This window comes from Entelurus aequoreus, linkage group LG07 (genome assembly GCF_033978785.1).
Source record: "Entelurus aequoreus isolate RoL-2023_Sb linkage group LG07, RoL_Eaeq_v1.1, whole genome shotgun sequence".
Taxonomy (NCBI): Eukaryota; Metazoa; Chordata; class Actinopteri; order Syngnathiformes; family Syngnathidae; genus Entelurus; species Entelurus aequoreus.
The window spans coordinates 62,488,842-62,511,415 of record NC_084737.1 but is presented as its reverse complement, the minus strand read 5'-3'; the positions used below and the strand labels follow the sequence as shown (position 1 = coordinate 62,511,415).

General features: G+C 40.0%; 1 protein-coding gene across 5 annotated transcripts; it reads left to right on the top strand.

Moving 5' to 3' along the window:
* The first annotated feature begins 10,859 nt into the window (after positions 1–10,859).
* On the top strand, positions 10,860–22,316 carry LOC133653154 (uncharacterized). 5 transcript variants are annotated; one of them, XM_062052188.1, is made up of 14 exons: positions 10,860–10,956; positions 14,402–14,626; positions 14,710–14,779; positions 16,423–16,499; positions 17,724–17,801; positions 17,891–17,965; positions 18,071–18,097; positions 18,609–18,726; positions 18,880–18,971; positions 20,759–20,836; positions 20,926–21,000; positions 21,100–21,239; positions 21,443–21,513; positions 22,168–22,316. In XM_062052188.1, exons 4-13 carry the CDS (start codon positions 16,469–16,471, stop codon positions 21,452–21,454), a joined length of 726 nt encoding a protein of 241 aa, XP_061908172.1. In that variant the 5' UTR covers positions 10,860–10,956; positions 14,402–14,626; positions 14,710–14,779; positions 16,423–16,468; the 3' UTR covers positions 21,455–21,513; positions 22,168–22,316. The 5 variants fall into 5 exon arrangements, with proteins under 5 accessions (XP_061908172.1, XP_061908171.1, XP_061908170.1 ...); XM_062052187.1 differs by having other exon boundaries at positions 10,885–10,956; positions 14,398–14,626; XM_062052186.1 differs by lacking the exons at positions 10,860–10,956; positions 14,402–14,626; positions 14,710–14,779 and adding an exon at positions 15,595–15,917.
* Positions 22,317–22,574: the final 258 nt, after the last annotated feature.

Genomic DNA, 22,574 nt, shown 5'->3' with positions numbered 1-22,574 from the left:
GGACTTTTGTGCTCGTCACAGATTGTCCATAACAAACACCATGTTCAAACATAAGGGTGTCCATCTGTGCACTTGGCACCAGGACACCCTAGGTCGCAGTTCCATGATCAACTTTGTAGTTGTGTCATCGGATTTGCGGCCTCATGTTTTGGACACTCAGGTGAAGAGAGGGGCGGAGCTTTCTACCGATCACCACCTGGTTGTGAGTTGGCTGCGATGGTGGGGGAGGATGCCAGACAGACCTGGCAGGCCCAAACGCATTGTGAGGGTCTACTGGGAACGTCTGGCAGAGTCTCCTGTCAGAGAGAGTTTCAATTCCCAGCTCCGGAAGAACTTTGAACATGTCAAGAGGGAGGTACTGGACATTGAGTCCGAGTGGACGATGTTCCGCACCTCTATTGTCGAGGTGGCTGATTGGAGCTGTGGCCACAAGGTAGTTGGTGCCTGTCGTGGCGGTAATCCTAGAACCCGTTGGTGGACACCGGCGGTAAAGGATGCCGTCAAGCTGAAGAAGGAGTCCTATCGGGTTCTTTTGGCTCATAGGACTCCGGAGGCAGCGGACAGGTACCGACAGGCCAAGCGGTGTGCGGCTTCAGCGGTCGCAGAGGCAAAAACTCGGACAAGGGAGGAGTTTGGGGAAGCCATAGAAAACGACTTCCGGATGGCTTCGAAGCGATTCTGGACCACCATCCGCCGCCTCAGGAAGAGGAATAAGTGCATTGTCAACACCGTGTATGGTGCGGATGGTGCTCTGCTGACCTCGACTGCGGATGTTGTGGATCAGTGGAGGGAATACTTCGAAGACCTCCTCAATCCCACCAACACGTCTTCCTATGAGGAAGCAGTGCCTGGGGCATCTGTGGTGGGCTCTCTTATTTCTGGTGCTGAGGTTGCTGAGGTAGTTAAAAAGCTCCTCGGTGGCAAGGCCCCGGGGATGGATGAGATCCGCCCAGAGTTCTTAAGGCTCTGGATGCTGTGGGGCTGTCTTGGTTGACAAGACTCTGCAGCATCGCGTGGACATCGGGGGCGGTACCTCTGGATTGGCAGACCGGGGTGGTGGTTCCTCTCTTTAAGAAGGGGAACCGGAGGGTGTGTTCCAACTTTTGTGGGATCACACTCCTCAGCCTTCCCGGTAAGGTTTATTTAGGTGTACTGGAGAGGAGGCTACGCCGGATAGTCGAACCTCGGATTCAGGAGGAACAGTGTGGTTTTCGTCCTGGTCGTGGAACTGTGGACCAGCTCTATACTCTCGGCAGGGTCCTTGAGGGTGCATGGGAGTTTGCCCAACCAGTCTACATGTGCTTTGTGGACTTGGAGAAGGCATTCGACCGTGTCCCTCGGGAAGTCCTGTGGAGAGTGCTCAGAGAGTATGGGGTATCAGACTGTCTGATTGTGGTGGTCCGCTCCCTGTACGACCAGTGTCAGAGCTTGGTCCGCATTGTCTGCAGTAAGTCGGACACGTTTCCAGTGAGGGTTGGACTCCGCCAAGGCTGCCCTTTGTCAGCGTTTCTGTTCATAACTTTTATGGACAGAATTTCTAGGCACAGTCAAAGCGATGAGGGGATCCGGTTTGGTGGCTGCAGGATTAGGTCTCTGCTTTTTGCAGATGATGTGGTCCTGATGGCTTCATCTGGCCGGGATCTTCAGCTCTCACTGGATTAGTTCGCAGCAGAGTGTGAAGAGACTGGGATGAAAATCAGCACCTCCAAGTCAGAGTCCATGGTTCTCGCCCGAAAAAGGGTGGAATGCCATCTCCGGGTTGGGGAGGAGAGCCTGCCCCAAGTGGAGGAGTTCAAGTACCTCGGAGTCTTGTTCACGAGTGAGGGAAGAGTGGATCGTGAGATCGACAGGCGGATCGGTGCGGCGTCTTCAGTAATGCGGATGCTGTATCGATCCGTTGTGGTGAAGAAGGAGCTGAGCCGGAAGGCAAAGCTCTCAATTTACCGGTTGATCTACGTTCCTATTATCACCTATGGTCATGAGCTTTGGGTTATGACCAAAAGGACAAGATCACGGGTACAAGCGGCCGAAATGAGTTTCCTCCGCCGAGTGGCGGGGCTCTTCCTTAGAGATAGGGTGAGAAGCTCTGCCATTTGGGGGGAGCTCAAAGTAAAGCCGCTGCTCCTCCACATCGAGAGGAGCCAGATGAGGTGGTTCGGGCATCTGGTCAGGATTCTACCCGAACGCCTCCCTAGGGATGTGTTTAGGTCACGTCCAACCGGTAGGAGGCCACGGGGAAGACCCAGGACACGTTGGGAAGACAATGTCTCCCGCCTGGCCTGGGAACGCCTCAGGATCCCCCGGGAAGAGCTAGACAAAGTGGCTGGGGAGAGGAAAGTCTGGGCTTCCCTGCTTAGGCTGCTGCCCCAGCGACCCAACCTCGGATAAGCGGAAGAAGATGGGTGGATGGATGGATGGAGTTTGCTGAACAGTAATATAATATTTTTATATACTATAAGTGACCAGACGTCCGAGATCAAAACTGGGAATAAAATCCCAGAGAAGGGGGAAAAAAACGGTCAGCTATTTTTAAGTTCAAGAAACAATATGATTAGGTTATATATACATGCGTATGTCCTACTTAAACAATGTATGAATACATTAGATATCTATATATCTTATAGACTGTATCTCTGTTGCTGCAGCAGTCGAGAGTTTATTCTGTCTTGACATTTTGTATTGATATTTTGTATTACATTCTTCCCTTAAATGATCATGTTTACAGTGATTGTTTTATATGTATTTTAATACAATTTTAAAATTAAATGTAATTAATTTCATTGACAAGCAATTCTATTATGGTCATACTCTTGTTTGCTAGCGGCTACGATTTCAGTACTATTGAAGATCTTTGCTCTTTCTCAACTCTGTGGTAATATTCTTTTCACAAAATACAACCAATGGTACGTTAATGTTAAATATTACTTGTGAAAAGTAATTCTCCGATTCCTATTTTCAACAGTCTGCTCATTTGAGCAGGAAAACGCCGAACACCAGCCCGGCATCTTTGTATTCTACCTGTCAACTGTCAGCTTAGGCTGCTCGCCGGCTCCTCATCACCACTTCAAGATGGCGGTCGAATTTCTCACGTCACAGCAGCCAATGCTGCGTCTACTTATAAGATGTCTATGAGCGCACGCAGCAGCATTTGTGAGGCAGGGGCAGAGAGCGACAGAGCGAGAGAGTCGAGAGACAGACAGGACACAAGAGAGAGATGCCGAAACGTAAATGCATCTTACGGAAGATTTGCGGAAAAGGTATCCATGTTTTCGTCCTGGCCGTGACACATGGGAAGCAGAATGCACTGTGTGCAAAGAAGGAACATACTGTATGTATCTGTGGCAAATAAAGATCTACAAGCCCATATTGACACTACAAAGCACAAAACAGCTGTGCAGGGCGAGAGCTTGTCTGCTGTTTTTTGTTTAAATTTAATTAAGCTGTTTTGAGGCATTATTTATGTTTACATTATATACAAGAGGCTATTTTAAATTATTTTACCTCTGCACTATTTCCAAAACTGTGAATGTTACAGAATAAAAGTGTGACTTATTTTGTTATACTGTCAACCAGTGTTGGCGTTAACGCACTTTTTGTGTCTTTTTAAGCATTGAAATTTAGAGCCTTTTTTTTTTTTTTTATCAACCGCACGGTTTGCTTGTTTTTTTATTGTCTTGATTATCGCTTTCCACCAGTGTTTTGTTTTGTTTATATTTGCCAGGTCAAATTTCCATCCTCGTTTATTGTGTTTTTATTGGTCATAAATTTTGATTCGCCAAAAGTTTTATCAATGACAAATACTGCCTCAGTTTGCACTGGGACAAGTTTAGCGCAAGGGGCTGTCAAAATAAAGACTTGATGGTAAACACTAAGGTGAGTGTAAAGTCAACCTTTTTCACTTCATCCTGTGCCATGTCTCCAGTAAGTGACTTGTTTTAGTCTTTGTGAGTCCATGGAAACATCACTTTTATCTCCTGCTGTATCCACATTGTTCCAGGATGGAGAGAGGCTAGCTGTTAGCTTCAAGCTAACCAGCACCCGACCAGAAACTCCTCCACCCCAAAAACATACATTTTTTTATAATTTGTTTTAATGAATGAAGTAATGTTTATGACAATCTTTTTCCAAAACACAATATAGAATGGGAGATATAACAGGATAATGCATCCATTTATCATTTGTTTTCAAAACGCGTACAAAAAAGTGGGACCCCAAAAGTTTACTGTGGGACCCCATTTTTATGACTTGATGGTTTCCCTGGGATCCCATTTTAAAAATTCCTAGCACCAACAATGCTGTCAATAGAGGAGAAAAAATGCTTTATTTAAATACATATATTATTTATAAAGCAAGTTCGAGTATCATTGGCAAATTTTCACCTAGTCCCGGCCTTGGCGTGCTGCCCCCCTTGGCACGCATATATGTGTCCTCTTTTTGGGATTTCGGAATATGGTCAGCCTAGCAGGTAAGCATAAGGCTGCGGACTCCCCCCAAATTATAATAAACACCTCCCAGTCAACTACTAGTAACATCACTCTGAGCCCGTTGACGTTCTAGAAACATAAGCGGCAGCTCAGCTCGCTCGCAGTCCTTGAGGTGAAGGCTAATTAGCCTTTAGCGTAACGTTAGCTCACTGTGCGGTGTGTGTGCATGCGTGCATGTGTGTGTTACGGACAGCAAAGCCCTGTCTGAGAGAAAGACAAGCATTATTGACCAACAGTTAACAACTAAGTTATTTCACTTTACCTTTTTCTGTGTTGAAGCAGCAAAAAAGGACATTATGTTAAATGAAGAGTTTCCTGAAGCTGTTTCTGATAGTTGATATAATAATGTAACTGCATCATAAAGCCTACATGAACTCCATGGTGTTCAGGGATGAATAGTCTCTCCTATTGCTATTGTACTATTTTTTCAGCTATAGTTACATTAATCATTAGTAATGTAGCAGCCTAGTTTTGAATGGCAGGGTTCCTGCTATCACATGTTGATAAAAATATATAACATTTACATAATAAAAATCAACTACAGGCTTCCCAAATGCTGTAATAAATTAAGCATGATGAGTTGAGCATATGTCAGCACTTTTAACTCTTTTTTTCAAACGCTTATTGCAAACGCTTATTAATTTGACTTAGTAAGTCATTATTTTGTCATTATTTTCACTAAGTAAGTCATTATTTTGTCATTGTTTTGACTTAGTAAATTACTAAGTCAAAATATTGACTTACTAAGTCATAATAATGACATACTTAGTGTTGTGTGACTATCAGAAACAAATTAGTCATTGAGAGTAGAAAGCAGGGCTCTGTCTGACACGCTGGGTCCAAGGATGCAACATGAAGTCATTACTGCAGTTTTGAGAGTGATTTATTTTCCCCTTGAGTAAAAAACAATACATTACATGCAGATGTATTTGCAGGACTATATGGACCAGACTATGATGGAAACAGATAGCCTGTTATGGTCAACAGAAGTAACGGCCTACCTACCTACCTCATTCTCTCTCTATACAAGACAAAAGGATTCACAGGCAATTGCAGGTATTATTCATTCAGCAATCATTCAGCCCCACACACACGCACACACACACCTACACACACACACATACACTTAGCCACACCCACTATCCCAGGTTACAAGTGAGAAACAAATCCCTGCCTCTACACTTAGTATCTCAGGTAAGTAGGACTGATTTGTGTTTTGTTTTTACTTTACAGAAAAAATATGGATATACAGTAAATATCACCATTCAGCAAATGGAGCGGAAAACACAACCAAAAATTGTAGGCGTCTTCACGCGACGAAGCCGGCCTACTTCACTACAGTCTGTAGTCTATTGCCCCCCCAGGCTGTGGTGGCAGCGATGAGGTGGAGACGTGATGGTGATGGCGACAGGCCGAGTTACACTGTTCCTTACACCCACCCACCTGTCCGTCCGCCTATATATACAGTATATATATATATATATATATATATATATATATATATATATATATATATATATATATATATATATATATATATATATATATATATATACACTATATATATATATATATATATATATATATATATATATATATATATATATATATATATATATATATATATATATATATATATATATACTGTATATATATATATATATAATATATATATATATATATATATATATATATATATATATATATATATATATATATATATATATATATGTATATATATATATATACTATATATATATACACTATATATATATATATATATATATATATATACAGTATATATACAGTGTATATATATATATATATATATATATATATATATATATATATATATATATATATATATATATATATATATATATATATATATATATATATATATATATATATATATATATATATATATACATATATAGATATATATACGTTTGTATATATATATAATGTTTTAACATGGTAATACAGTATATATGAGTGATCACAATGAAACAGTAATATTTGATTGATGCTATCTGATCTGGTATTGTGATCTTTTCGTCATCACCCTCTGGTACAATTATCAATATCAGCTCACTGTTAGATGTTACAATAAAAAATAATCAAATATCAGCCACATGAAACAAGTGGGGAAACAAATCCTCATTCTTCAACATATCAAAACTTATCAACCAGTTGAAACAAGTGGGGGGGGGGGGGGGGGGGATCACGCTTCAACACATCAAACATCATCAACCATTTGAAACACACAGGGTAAAAACATCACACTCTAACACATCAAACCTAATCAACTACCTGAAACAAGTGGGAAAAAGTCACGCTTCAACACATCAAAACTTATCAGCCACTTGAAACAAGTGGGGTAAAAACATCACGCACTAACACATCAAACCTTATCAACAACCTGAAATAAGTGGGGAAAAGCATCAAGATTCAACACATCAAACCTTATCAGCCACTTGAAACAAGTGAGAAAAACTAAATCAGACTTCAATGCATCAAACTTTAGCAGTTACCTCAAACAAGTGGGGTAAAGACATCACGCTTACATACGCCAAACCTTTTTAACCACTTGAGGTAAGTAAGGGAAAATCATCTCGTTTCAACACATCAAACCTTAACATCCACATGGAACAAGTGGGGTAAAGATACCACGCTCAGACACATCAAACCTTATCAGCCATCAATCAATCAATCTACCAATGTTTACTTATATAGCCCTAAATCACAAGTGTCTCAAAGGGCTGCACAAGCCACAACGACATCCTCGGCTCAGATCCCACATCAGGGCAAGAAAAAACTCAACCCAATGGGATGACAATGAGAAACCTTGGAGGGGACCACAGATGTCGGGACCCCCCACCCCTGGGCGACCGGTGCAATGGACGTAAAGTGGATCTAGCATACTATTGTGAGAGTCCAGTCCATAGTGGATCTAACATAATAGTGAGAGTGTTGTCAATAGTAGGACCAGCCATTTGAAACAAGTGGAAAAAATATCACGCTTCAACACATCAAACCTTATCAGCCACCTGAAACAAGTGGGGAAAACATCATGCTTAAACACATACAACTTTATCAGCCACTTGAAACAAGTGGGGGAAGGGGGAATCATCACCCCTAAACACCTCAAACCTTATCAGCCACCTAAAACAACCGGGTAAAAACCTTTTTTTAACCACCTGGAACAAGTAGAGAAAAATTATCACGCTTCAACACATCAAACCCTATCAGCCACCTGAAACAGGTGTAGGGGGTAAATCATCCTCCCTCAACACCTTAAACCTTATCAGCCACCTGAAACAACTAGGGGAAAAACAATGATCTTTAAATAATCAAACCTTATTTTAAACATCTGGAACAAGTGGAGAAAAATCATCACACTTCAACACATCAAACCCTATCAGTCACTTGAAACAAGTGGGGGGAGGGGGGAATCTTCATCCCTCAACACCTCAAACCTTATCAGCCACCTGAAAAAACCAGGGAAAAACAATGATATTTAATTAATCAAACCTTATTTTAGCCACTTGGAACAAGTAGAGAAAAATTATCAAGCTTCAACACATCAAACCCTATCAGCCACATGAAACAAGTGTAGGGGGGAAATCATCCTCCCTCAACACCTCAAACCTTATCAACCACCTGAAACAACTAGGGAAAAAACAATGATATTTAAATAATCAAACCTTATTTTATCCATCTGGAACAAGTGGAGAAAAATCATCACACTTCAACACATCAAACCCTATCAGTCACTTGAAACAAGTGGGGGTGAATCTTCATCCCTCAACACCTCAAACCTTATCAGCCACCTGAAACAACCAGGGAAAAACAATGATATTTAATTAATCAAACCTTATTTTAGCCACCTGGAACAAAAACCTCACTCTCAAACACATCAAACACCCCCCCCCCCCCCCCCCGCCCGCCCAAACACCCCCCCTCCCCGCCCCACACACTCTCACTTTAACTGCGTCTCAATAAAAAATGTGTACTTAAAGGAAATTAGCGTGAACTTTTTATGACGGCCCTAATTATTTTCAAAAAGACTCTTAACGTCCTAAAAACCTAATCACAAGAATGCTTGTGCACAGAATATTGTATACGTGTCACATGCATGTGCACAGAATATTAATTAATTACTAATTAATTGATTAATGAATTCTATTTGTGCAACTTTCTCTGCAAGCAAACATCCGGCGTGAAACCTTCCAAATGTTGTCCCTGATCATCTGCAGCAGGAACATTAATTTATTATTTAAGTTTATAGGCTGCCAAGGTGAGTGCGTCTCATTGGCCACTGGCTTGAGGCAGGTGTGTGATGAATGATTAATTAATTAATGATATTAATGTGCGGCTGCCAGCTTTCAATCACACCTGTATATCATAAATGTCCTGGTTTTGCAGGGGAGCCGCAGTGCAGTCGGTGTTCCTGAAAGTTCATATTCTAAAACTAAACATATCATTTTTTTTTGGCAAAAACTACTTTGAGTTATAGTACAATTTTCTTGCAGGTGAGAGGGTCGTTCCCGAGGTTGATTCCTGCCACAACGTGGGAGGAATATATTAAATATATACCTACAGTTCTAATCCGCTCTATTTTGTTATGACTAATAATATTTCAAAATGCCCTCCAGGTAGCTTCTTCCCTTTTATCAGGTCTTTTTTTTATGCTTGATGATGTTGCCATGGAGAATTAAAACATTAATTAGAGACAGTCAGCTTGTTTGCCGCCGAGTGCTTGAGTTGGTGCAAAGTTTGCAACCCGACGTGACGAAGAGGTAAATGCTGCACAACTTTACTGTCAAGGATGGGTACTTATTTTGGCACCGGTCCTGAATGTAAAATCCAACGGTGCTATGTTTCAGTACCTGGGTCACGCCCGTTGCACTTCAACACTTGCCGATCACTCCAGCAACACTGAGAGCGGACTCAGCCAAACTCGGTAATGTTGCAATTTTCAATGCCAACACAAAAAGTGACTCAAAAAAAACAAAAACTCTCTAATGTAAGTAAAGTAAGGCTCCTCTAGCTTGATGCTAACATACATTGGCTTTGGTAGTGACATGCTACTGATTAGCATCAACAATTTTTCATGGCGGTTTAAACAGCTTCATATGTGTTAATGATAACATCAACTAAGATGCACGTTACAATCAAACAGCTGGTGTATAATAACTACATTATTACAGTATTAACACTTGTAGGGTGCAACAAAAAAGACTTGATGTAGACAAGAGTTAACAAGTAATGTTGCAATGTTCAATGCCAACATAGATATTGACTCAAAAAAGGCTCCAGCGTAAGTAAAGTAAGGCTCTACTTTTTGAAAAATGTGCTAGCTTGATGCTAATATACATTGGCTTTTGCCAATGACATGCTACTGGTTAGCATTAGCGATTCTACATGGCGATATCAACAGCTCCAAATGAAAAGTACAACTAAGATGCATGTTACAATTAAACCGCCGGTGCGTAAAAAGTACAATACTTACAGTATTAGCACTTTTTAGGGCGCAACAAAAAAACAATATAAAAACACCATAAGCTATACACTACTGCCATGTAATTGCAACTTAATGTCATACTGTCATGTCTGTGATTATATTTTGTTTTAGTCATGTTCGGATTTGGTTTTGGACTTTTTGTGCACTTTTATTTGTCACCATAGCAACCATTAGTTTCACCTGGTTCACATTGTCATGTCACGCACCTGTTCACGGTTAGAGTCACACACCTGTTTTCACTGATCATGTCACTATATAAGCTTTTCTGTTTCTGTTGTTCATCCTGGCAACATCACATTCATGCTCCACATTTATGCTCTGCACCCTTTATGATCACGCTTCTTCATGCCATGTTCACAGTTTCTTGTCACGTAAGTTTTTGTTTAATGTTCATAGTTCTCCGCCATTGTGCGCGCCTTTTGTTTTCCTAGTCAAGTTTTTTACCTCCGCTGTGAGCGCCTTTTGTTTGTACCCTTTTGAGCCTTTTGAGTTTAAATATTAAAACATGTCCTCACCTGCACGTCATGTCCAGTTAAGTTGCTTTGCACCATGGAAAAACAATCCACGCCAAGGACCAAGTCGTGACACATACTTGCAAATGAGACTCAGAAATGTGATAATAAAACAACTGGAGAGCAGTTTTCATAATCAGATCTTTTTTAAATGTTGGAATAAAAAACGAGATTCTATTATCAAAAAATAAATTAATATGTATTAGCACACACAAAAGTGGATCATGTTTAGTTTAGTTATGTTCTGTTAGTTTCGGACTTCTTTAGTTCCTGGTTGCACTTCCTTGTTTGTTTTGTCACAATGGTTACTCATTATTTTCTCCTGCCACTGGTGTTCCGGACGCGCACCTGTTGCTAATCAGAGGCTTCTATTTAAGCCTGTCTTTTCCGGTCACTCGGGGTGGCTTCATCGTTTGCTTCACGCTAATGTCACGTAAGTTTTGCTCCATGCTCTAGTCTGTGCTTAGTTTGTACCCTAGCTTCACGTACGACGTTTGGTTTGCTTCCTGTGTTGTGGTAGTTGGGTGATTTATGTTTATTAAATCATATCCTACCTTTACGCCTTCGTCCGGAGCCGTCCTTTTGCATCTTGGAAGAACAACCGCCCAGCAAGCTGCGACCCAAACCGTGACATTCGGTTCAAATGTGAACGGTACCCCTCCCTAATTACTGTATTATACTACTACATAAAACTACTGTAGTTTGTACTAATTGCTGTTGTATTGGAGTTTTTTTTAATCTACAAGTCTTTTTAAAGGCATGTTACGTGTTAAAATCATAGATTAAATATATTTTAATTCATTTCAATGGGCGGGGCTGATTTGAGTGACACACTTGGTTCTAGAACCAAATGAACTAGTAGGATGAGGTACTACTTCCTGTATACTGAAATATACATTTTAAGCCATAACACCGACCCCCATGACCTGCTTTTGCCGGAAGTAATACTGGGTTTAAGTATTTGATTTCATTAATGAATAATATGGGGATTTACTTCCAATTGCCATTGTCGAGTTGAAGAAAAAATACCCGCAGTGGAATGTCACTTGAATGTCACACTTTGATTAGTTTTTCAGTGTTGACAAAGGCCTTTCGGAGAAGGTCAAGCAAGCGATGTTTTGTCAGGTTGAGGAGTGTTATCTTTGACACGCCTAATCTGTGCTGTAAATCTTTTCATGTCAGCGTCACTCCGCTCGCAGTATACTCACAGTGTTTCTCTTGACTTGAACATCGTCTTTACTTCACATTGTCTTCAGTAATACGGGGGGAGAATAATTCTCCCTGTTTTTATCGCTACAAGCGCATCAGGAGATTATTTATATTGGTCTCATTTCTATAAATACATGGGAGGAAAAAACATCTTAATCTAGTTTTCAATCATCTATTTTTAGTTTAACTTGACTACTGGTACGTGCTGTGCTCCATTTTTCGTCAGGTGACTGGATTTTAGAGAACAAAAATGAATATTATATACAATCTCATATATAAAGTCCGATACAAGCAGTCCTGCAGCGCATTGACTTGTGGTTGGTCTTTTTTTCTATTTATTAAAGTAATTTACAAAAAGTAAACATGCCAGGCTATAGGCCAATTTAGGAGCTAGCAGCTACACAACAGCTCAGCACACAATAGCACACAAGCTGGACATATGTAATAATAATTGAAGAATATTGACATTTTTCAATATAAACAAGTGTCAAATAATTATAGTTGCATTTTACTTACACATACAAAGTCTCCAAGGCAGGATTATAAAGTATCCAGTAACAAATGTGTCTGCATTATGCGTCATATCTTAACTTCAAGAATTAATGTGGCCACTAGTTGTCAGCAATACAAAAAATACTACTCCACTTCAACTTAGAGACAGCATGAGTTCATTCCAGACGGTTAATGATAAATAAGTTAGTATTTTTCATAGCTAACAGTTTTTTGTTTGACTCGTTTTACTTGATCAAACCTTTTCTAACATTCCACACAACTAAATAATACAAGTATGCTTGATTCCTGCTGATATCGTAATGGACCAATATCGGAATCAAGGCTCCAACATCGGTGTCTTATTGGAATTAAACAAGTTTTACTGCGACATTCCTCGTGCCAATTACAACAGACATTGTTCAAAGCGCTTTATATGTGTTGAAGCGTGATGATTTTTCCCCACTTGTGTCAGGTGGCAGATAATGTTTGATGTGTTGAAGTGTGATGATTTTTCCCACTTGTTTCAGGTGGTTGATAAGGTTTGATGTGTTGAAGCATGATTATTTTTTCCACTTGGTTTAGGTGGTTGATAAGGTTTGATGTGTTTAAAGGCCTACTGAAACCCACTACTACTGACCACGCAGTCTGATAGTTTATATATCAATGATAAAATCTTAACATTGCAACACATGCCAATACGGCCGGGTTAACTTATAAAGTGCAATTTTAAATTTCTCGCGAAACTTCCGGTTGAAAACGTCTATGTATGATGACGTATGCGTGTGACGTCAATCGTTGAAACGGAAGTATTGTATTGTATCCAATAAAAAAAGCTCGGTTTTCATCGCAAAATTCCCCAGTATTCTGGACATCTGTGTTGGTGAATCTTTTGCAATTTGTTTAATGAACAATGAAGACTGCAAAGAAGAAAGCTGTAGGTGGGATCGGTGTATTAGCAGCTGGCTGCAGCAACACAACCAGGAGGACTTTGACTTGGATAGCAGACGCGCTATCCGACGCTAGCCGCCGACCGCATTGATGATCGGGGGAAGTCCTTCGTCGATCGCTGGAACGCAGGTGAGCACGGGTGTTGATGAGCAGATGAGAGCTGTCTGGCGTAGGTGGATAGCTAATGTTTTTAGCATAGCTCTGTGAGGTCCCGTTGCTAAGTTAGCTTCAATGGCTTTGTTAGCAACAGCATTGTTAAGGTTCGCCAGGCTGGAAAGCATTAACCGTGTAGTTACAGGTCCATGGTTTAATAGTATTGTTGATTTTCTGTCTATCCTTCCAGTCAGGAGTTTATTTCTTTTGTTTCTATCTGCAGTTAAGCCCGATGCTATCACGTTAGCTTCGTAGCTAAAGTGCTTCGCCGATGTATTGTCACTGTGAATGTCCATTTCGCGTTCTCGACTCTCATTTTCAAGTGGTTTAAAATACAAATCCGTGATTCACGATAGAAAAAGGAGAGAGTGTGGAATCCAATGAGCCAGCTTGTATTTAAGTTACGGTCATAGCGAAAAAAGATGCGTCCTGCACTGCACTCTAGTCCTTCACTCTCACGTTCCTCATCCACAAATCTTTCATCCTGGCTCAAATTAATGGGGTAATCGTCGCTTTCTTGGTCCGAATCGCTCTCGCTGCTGGTGTAAACAATGTGCAGATGTGAGGAGCCTTTCAACCTGTGACGTCACGCTACTACAGGCAAGGCTTTTTTTATCAGCAACCAAAAGTTGCAAACTTTATCGTCGATGTTCTCTACTAAATCCTTTCAGCAAAAATATGGCAATATCGCGAAATGATCAAGTATGACACATAGAATGGATCTGCTATCCCCGTTTAAATTTAAAAAAATCATTTCAGTAGGCCTTTAAGCGCGATGATTTTACCCCAATTGCTTCAGGTGACTGATAAGTTTAGAATTTTTTAAGGGTACACACCACTTATTTCTGGTGCCTAAAAAAAATGTATGTGTTGAAACTTGATGTTTTCCCCCACTTATTTGTTATATATATATATATATATATATATATATATATATATATATATATATATATATATATATATATATATATATATATATATATATATATATATATATATATATATATATTTATTTATTTATTTATTTATTTATTTATTTATTGTGGAGTCTCACTCAAGCACTGCCTGACAGGTAGGCACCTCACAGGGGAGGAGCCAGGGAATGGAGGCAGAGTGGAACACGGAAGACAACGCCCCAGCCTTGGCCGCATCATCGAGGGGCGGTACATTCCCCGGTACCTGCTCAACCAGCCTGAAGTGGCACCAGCTGGGCGGCCAGGTGGGGCCCAGCTACAAACCCTTCTTAACTCTGCCTCATTCAGGTCTGTCTCTCCTCTCTGTCAAGGCAGGTGCATCAGGCGGTAAGTGAGACATCCACTATTTCCCCACTAAAGACATTACTGGTGAAATGTTTTACTTATGTTGTGTTTCTCTTGTTTTATAGGCAATTACCTATGACATTTAAAGCAGTGTGCTGTGTGAAGGACTGAGGGCCCTGGATGGGAGATATTTAGGTTTGTTAATGGACACTTTAAGTTTGATACCTCCACACCCCGCCCTTCCTAAAAAGACTTGTAAAATAAATGCTCTTTTCGGCTTGCTACAAAACCAATCCTGTGTCTTGGTGAGAATCAGGTGCCTGTGCGTGTGCGCGTGTGTGTACACACACAATTCTGAATAATGTCCCGTTAGGGACATTATTCAGAATTACCTCTCACATAAACAACTGAAATCTTTTTGTTTTATACACACTACTGAAACACTCTTATAAACACTACTGAAATGCTCTTACATACACTACTGAAATGCTCTCACATAAACTGAAATGTTTTTCTCTCACACACCCTACTGAAATGCTCTTATAAACACTACTGAAATGCTCTTACATACACTACTGAAATGCTCTTACATACACTACTGGAACGCTCTTATAAACACTACCCACACAGCAGAAGACTGCTATACGGATCCGCCTTCAAGTCGCCCAAACCGCGTTACTGTCACATTCGTTTTGGCTCCGCCTAGAGGATACAGCTCCGCCTCTGAAAATTGTACGGTCAGACAGCTGATCCTGAGCGGACTCGTGTCTGATTCGCATACGCGGACGCGACAAACCAAACCGGCGCGCGCCGCCTAGAGTTATAGGCTCCGCCTACGCGCGCTGAGCCGACCAATGTCTGCACCCGCAGACGTGGACGCGCCTACTAGCGTGTACGCGCATGAGCCAAGATCTCTGGACTTTCTTTGCTGGAACACGAACGTAAGTATAGATTTATTGATTTATTGCTACATTCGCAGTAAAGATCAGCCTTTGTGTTTCCATCATTGTTTATGTATGATTGTAATGACGTTGTTTGATAATAGGACTAGCAGTAAAACTTTATATTCTGTAAAAAAAGGCTTTATTTCCAGCGCCGCCTCCCAGAATGCTTTGCATGGGGACGTGCGTCTGACGTATACAGAAAATTTGAAATGGCTGCACGCGGTAGGTGAGGCCCGAGCGAAGAAAAGTGGAAAAGATTGTTATTCGTCAAAAAACCCACACAACGACGGTCATTTTTTCGCCGTGCTATTGTAAAATTGTCTTTTATCTGTGTTTTGTGTTCCGGGGGACCCCGACTCCAGAATGTGAAAGTTTCCCGCGTGAAGCCGGTGAGTAAAAAGTTCAATACAGTTAACTTAGGCCATATTTTGTTAGACGCTGTGAATGTGTGTAGGTTACATGCTACGATGGTGGGCCGGTATAGCTCGGTTGGTAGAGCGGCCGTGCCAGCAACTTGAGGGTTGCAGGTTCGATCCCCGCTTCCGCCATCCTAGTCACTGCCGTTGTGTCCTTGGGCAAGACACTTTACCCACCTGCTCCCAGTGCCACCCACACTGGTTTGAATGTAACTTAGATATTGGGTTTCACTATGTAAAGCGCTTTGAGTCACTTGAGAAAAAAGCGCTATATAAATGTAATTCACTTCACTTCACTTCACTACGATATTCCACATATTTCCAACTGCTTGAAACGAAAGCGTATTACTTTATTGTCAGTGTTGTTTAGGCCCAGGTCGCTAACGTTACTGCGTTAAGTCAACAACGTAACGCTAGTGGAAACAGCCGTTATTTGCCATTAATATGAGTGTGTATTATTTCTTTCTTTGTTCTTTAGTGGAGCTCGAGATCCTGTTTACTGTGGACTAGCTGTGTGTGACGCCATGTTGTTTTTGTTTCCATTACAAAAAAAAGGTATGTCTATGTGTTTTTTGGCATAGTTAATTGTAGAAAAAAATATAAAATGAGGTGATGTGAGTGTGAAAAATTGCTGCACATATTAAGGATCCTTTTTCTTGATCTATATTTTTGTTATTTGCTGATGTATATATTTTATATGCTGTTTTTTTATTTAATTAATTTATTAGAGACTATTTTATGCTTTATTTACCTTTTTTTATTATTATTTTATTTACTATTATTATTATTTCCACATGTAAGCATAAATAATTGATCATATTAGTACATTGTTTGATTGCTTTGCTTAATGCATTCCATAATTTAATTCCACATACTGATATACTGAAGGTCTTAAGTGTTGTACGTGCGTACAAATGTTTTAAATTACATTTCTCTCTAAGATTATTTTTCTCCTCTTTTTTTGAGAAGAATTGTTGTATATTCTTGGGTAGCAGGTTATAGTTTGCTTTGTTTATAATTTTAGCTGTTTGCAAATTCACTATGTCGTGGAATTTCAGTATCTTTGATTCAATAAATAAAGGATTTGTGTGTTCTCTATATCCAACATTATATATTATTCTAACTGATCTTTTTTGTAACACCGTTAATGAATGAAGTGTACTTTTGTAATTATTTCCCCATATTTCTACACAATAACTCAGATATGTAACACTAGTGAACAGTAGAGAATATGAAGTGATTTTTTGTCTAGAACATGTTTTGCTTTATTCATTATTGACGTGTTTCTTGCTACTTTATGTTGTATATTTTTTACTTGAGATTTCCAGTTCAATTCATCATCAATCATTATACCTAGAAATTTGGTTTCATTTACTCTTTCAATTTCTGTTCCGTCTATTTGTATTTGTGTTTGACTTTCTTTTCTACTGTTACCAAATAGCATTATTTTAGTTTTACTGAGATTCAAAGATAGTCTGTTTTTGTCAAACCATCTTTTTAATTTGTTAATTTCTTCTGTTATTTGTATTATCTTCTGTGTGTTCTCTCCTGAACAAAACGCTGTTGTATCATCCGCAAATAACACTAACTTTAAATCTTTTGTAACTTTACAAATGTCATTTATCTAGACATTGAATAATTTAGGTCCTATATTGATCCCTGAGGTACACCACAGGATATATTTAGCGTTGTAGACGAAACCACCACATTAATATTAAAGATATGGTTAACATTCTTAGTGCTAAAGATATTCCCCTCTCCTTGTATCCCTTCTCCCAGCTCCACCGTCTCGCCGAGTGCCACCAAGAGTCATAAGTACTTTTCAACTCGGCTCCTCAACTGGAGATAACTTTCTAGGTAAAGACTGATCTCCAAAATAATATCTCAGCATCCAGTAACCATGGTTAATAGATCACAACCATTTAATACCAATTTATCTCCCTTAGCACCTCACCATGGGGAAGGATGTATTCATATGCCTTCACCAGCACATGCATTTAACATGCAGAGAGTTACACAAGGTAGGGACTGATCTCTGTATACACTACACCCATAATTTCAAACCCTACTTTACGATTGAGCTGAAGTTCTGACTATTATGACCTGTACTTTTACCTTTCTTATAGTTCTTACCACCTTGGGGCACCATTCAGGTAAAATCTCAGCTCATCTTACTTGCTTATTTGTATACACTAACACCTGTGCATGCTTTTGTCCACGTTGTTCCTTTGACGATGAATAAATACCCCTTTTCTTTCTTTCTACATTAAGGGTGCCTTTTCATCTGATTAAATTTATAATGAACAGGGACATTGCGGTTGTCCCAAGTGGATGTTATGATGATAGGATGGTTTTCTGGCCCAGCTATAAAAACACCGACAGAATTGAAAGGGCCGCTTTAAATGAGGAGCAGCATGAGCCAAACTGGCCAAGATTTGACGTTTCTGTTGTCCGAACTTGTGGTATGCAAGTTCATAATCTTCTTGTTTAAAAATAACGTCATAGTTGCTTCTCTTTATGCTTGGAATAACCTATTGTGTCTATGTTCTGACCAGGTCTTTTGTAAGAGAGAGACCTGATTTATCATCATCAATAATAATAATATTCTGTTCAGCTCTACAGCTAATTTGAAACTCATGTTCATTTTAACATATTCAATTTTAGACAACTACAAAGACGCATTAAAAATAATGCAACAATATGGAAAGCGCTGCAACACCTCAGACCTGCAATCTGAGGCAGAGAACGAGGAGCTGCCAGAAAAAAGGAACAGGAAGCCAGTGTAAGTGTGTTCCGTCTTGTTTTTGTCATGTTTCTACAGTAATAGGAAGGTTATTTCCGGTAGCATTCAAAAATAGACCAGAGATGCTTGTACTATATGTATATTTGGCAATTTTGGTATTGCAATAATCCTAATGATATGGTTACCCAACAGCCATCGTCTCGGGGACTCAGATGATAGCGAAGAAGACCCGGGAAATAGTGACCTCACATCTCTGGGGTTGGCAAGCCAATTGCACAGGCAGAGTAAGGAATAATCTCTTAACATTGAAAACAACAAAACCACCACATTAATATTAAAGGCCTACTGAAACCCACTACTACCGACCACGCAGTCTGATAGTTTATATATCAATGATGAAATCTTAACATTATAACACATGCCAATACGGCCGGGTTAACTTATAAAGTGACATTTTAAATTTGCCGCTAAACTTCCGGTTCGAAACGCCTCTGAGGATGACGTATGCGCGTGACGTAGTATGCCTTCCACATTGAAGCCAATACGAAAAAGCTCTGTTTTCATTTCATAATTCCACAGTATTCTGGACATCTGTGTTCGTGAATCTGTTGCAATCATGTTCATTGCATTATGGAGAAAGAAGCTGAGCAAGCAAAGAAGAAAGTTGTCGGTGCGAAATGGACGTATTTTTCGAACGTAGTCAGCAACAACAGTACACAGTCGGCGCTTCTTTGTTTGCATTCCCGAAAGATGCAGTCAAGATGGAAGAACTCGGATAACAGAGACTCTAACCAGGAGGACTTTTGACTTCGATACACAGACGCCTGTAGAGAACTGGGACAACACAGACTCTTACCAGGATTACTTTGATTTGGATGACAAAGACGCAGACGTGCTACTGTGAGTATGCAGCTTTGGCTTCTAAACATTTGATCGCTTGACCGTATGTGCGCAACTTTTTTTTGCGTATGTACGTAACTTTTTAAAAATATATAAGCTTTATGAACCTTGGGTTAGGTGAACGTTCTTTTGGGCTGAGTGATTGTGTGTGTTGATCAGGTGTTTGAATTGTATTGGCGTGTTCTATGGAGCTAGGAGCTAGCATAGGAGCTAGGAGTTAGCATAACAAAGACGTAGGTGTTTTTATGCAGGATTAATTTGTGTCACATTAAATATAAGCCTGGTTGTGTTGTGGCTAATAGAGTAAATATATGTCTTGTGTTTATTTACTGTTTTAGTCATCCCCAGCTGAATATCAGGTACCTTGAGTATGCAGCCTTGGCTGCTAAACATTTGATAGCTTGACCGTATGTGCGCGTCACGTACGTAACTTTTTAAAAATATATAAGCTTTATGAACCTTGGGTTAGGTGAACGGTCTTTTGGGCTGAGTGATTGTGTGTGTTGATCAGGTGTTTGAATTGTATTGGCGTGTTCTATGGAGCTAGGAGCTAGCAGAGGAGCTAGGAGCTAGCATAACAAACACGTAGGTGTTTTTATGCAGGATTAATTTGTGGCATATTAAATATAAGCCTGGTTGTGTTGTGGCTAATAGAGTATATATATGTCTTGTGTTTATTTACTGTTGTAGTCATTCCCAGCTGAATATCAGGTCACCCCCGGCTCTCACAGCATCTTCCCTATCTGAATAGCTTCAACTCCCCACTAGTCCTTCACTTGCACTTTACTCATCCACTAATTTTTCATCCTCGCTCAAATTAATGGGGAAATTGTCGCTTTCTCGGTCCGAATCTCTCTCACTTCATGCGGCCATCATTGTAAACAATAGGGAACTTTGCGTATATGTTCAACTGACTACGTCACGCTACTTCCGGTAGGGGCAAGCCTTTTTTTTATCAGATACCAAAAGTTGCAATCTTTATCGTCGTTGTTCTATACTAAATCCTTTCAGCAAAAATATGGCAATATCGCGAAATGATCAAGTATGACACATAGAATAGATCTGCTTTCCCCGTTTAAATACAAAAAATTCATTTCAGTAGGCCTTTAAAGATATGGTTAACATTCTTAGTGCTAAAGATATTCCCCTCTCCTTGTATCCCTTCTCCCAGCTCCACCGTCTCGCCGAGTGCCAGCAAGAGTCATGAGTACTTGTCAACTCGACTCCTCAACTGGAGATAATTTTCTAGGTAAAGACTGATCTCTGAAATAATATCTCAGCATCCAGTAACCATGGTTAACAGATCACAACCATTTAATACCAATTTATCTCCCTTAGCACCTCACCATGGGGAAGGACGCATTCATATGCCTTCACCAGCACCTGCATTAAACATGCAGAGAGTTACACAAGGTAGGGACTGAACTCTGAAATATTAGTGTATAGATAGGCCCCTTGGGTATTACCAGTCATGGTTAACTGATGGCTCTCTCACAATGCCCACCTCACTAGGAACGGCAGTCCCTCCTCGACTCCCTCCACCCCCTCACCAGCAGCCCTCAACATGTGGCAGACTCAGGAGCCTGGATCCAGCCTGGCCTACAGGCCAACATGGCGAGGGGGAAGAATGGCCGACAACATTTCCTGCTCTGGTGAGCAATAACTGACAAATACCGGATGGTCATTCTGTGCCACAAATTTTGGAAAAAATTCAAATTCACAAGCAATCACATATTTTCTTCAAACTTTGTCAATAACTTTTGTCATTAACTAAGGTCAATAGCTAAAGTCAGGATTATGAGTAATGAGGATAAACACTGAAACATGTTAATTTTATACTGCTGTTTGTCAACAGCGCCTGAGGTAATCCAGATCCTTAGCCTGCTGGAAACTATTAAGCACAACCAAGACCAGCTGATTGCGAAGGTAAACTTCTTAAGCCTTGAATAGGTCAATAATTCATAATGACATTGATTTTGATTCATTATTATTTTTTAAAGAAAGAAACAGCCTACATGGCAGCTTTGTGTGATTAGAGTAAACATTGCTACATTTTCTTGTTACATTTCACCTGTTTGCTCTTTAAATACCACTTTTAATGTTTTTTATTTATTTCGATCGTATTTTTTAAAAATGTGCCCTGGGGCCGTTAAAAAATGACCTGCAGGCCGCACTTTGGACACCCCTGGCCTACACGAATACAAACATAGAATGATAGTACAAATATAATAAGAAAACAATGTCAACCTCCCAAAGTTGGGTTATGGATATTTATTTATGCCCCCCAACCCCCAGCCGCCGTCATCCAACAGAGCCAAACAAGTACTCTGATCAAGGAACCAAATAACGATATTGTTTAAACATTTTGGATGTCTTGCACACCTATACCCTGATCACAAATTCATAGTTTACACACCTTATTTTAACCACCTCCAGTAACTTTAAGTCTTTTTTTTTTTTTTTCTAATGTAATCTCCTTAATACCTATCACATATTTTGTATTGTGTAAGCATACTTGGCTTTGGATGCTTCCTACCATAAACATAAACGTATCTGTCTTGTAATCTTGTTTGATTACAGGTGCTGTGAGTAAAAATGTGTTGACAAGGTCAGCCACGGACGCTGAGGTCACCAAACACGCCATCAGGTGGTTCAACTTGGCGGGGGATCGGGCAACGAGGAGACGAGTCCCGCTTCCACCTCCTCAGGAGGAATAGAGATGTATATGTATAAATAAAACACCTTTTATTGGACTTCTTGTCATTCACCAGTTATTCATTTTCTGATATGTTAGCTGTGCATGGAGCAGCGTTTCCTTGAAGTTGTAGCCTAATAGATTAAATATGTATATTTACTTTTTAAATATATATTATATATATTTACTTTATAGAGTGAATTGACCATTTTCTGTTTCTGCCTATTGACAATATTGTTAGTTTAAAAATACAAGGCAATGCATATGTAAGCCTATATTGCTGTAGTAGGGC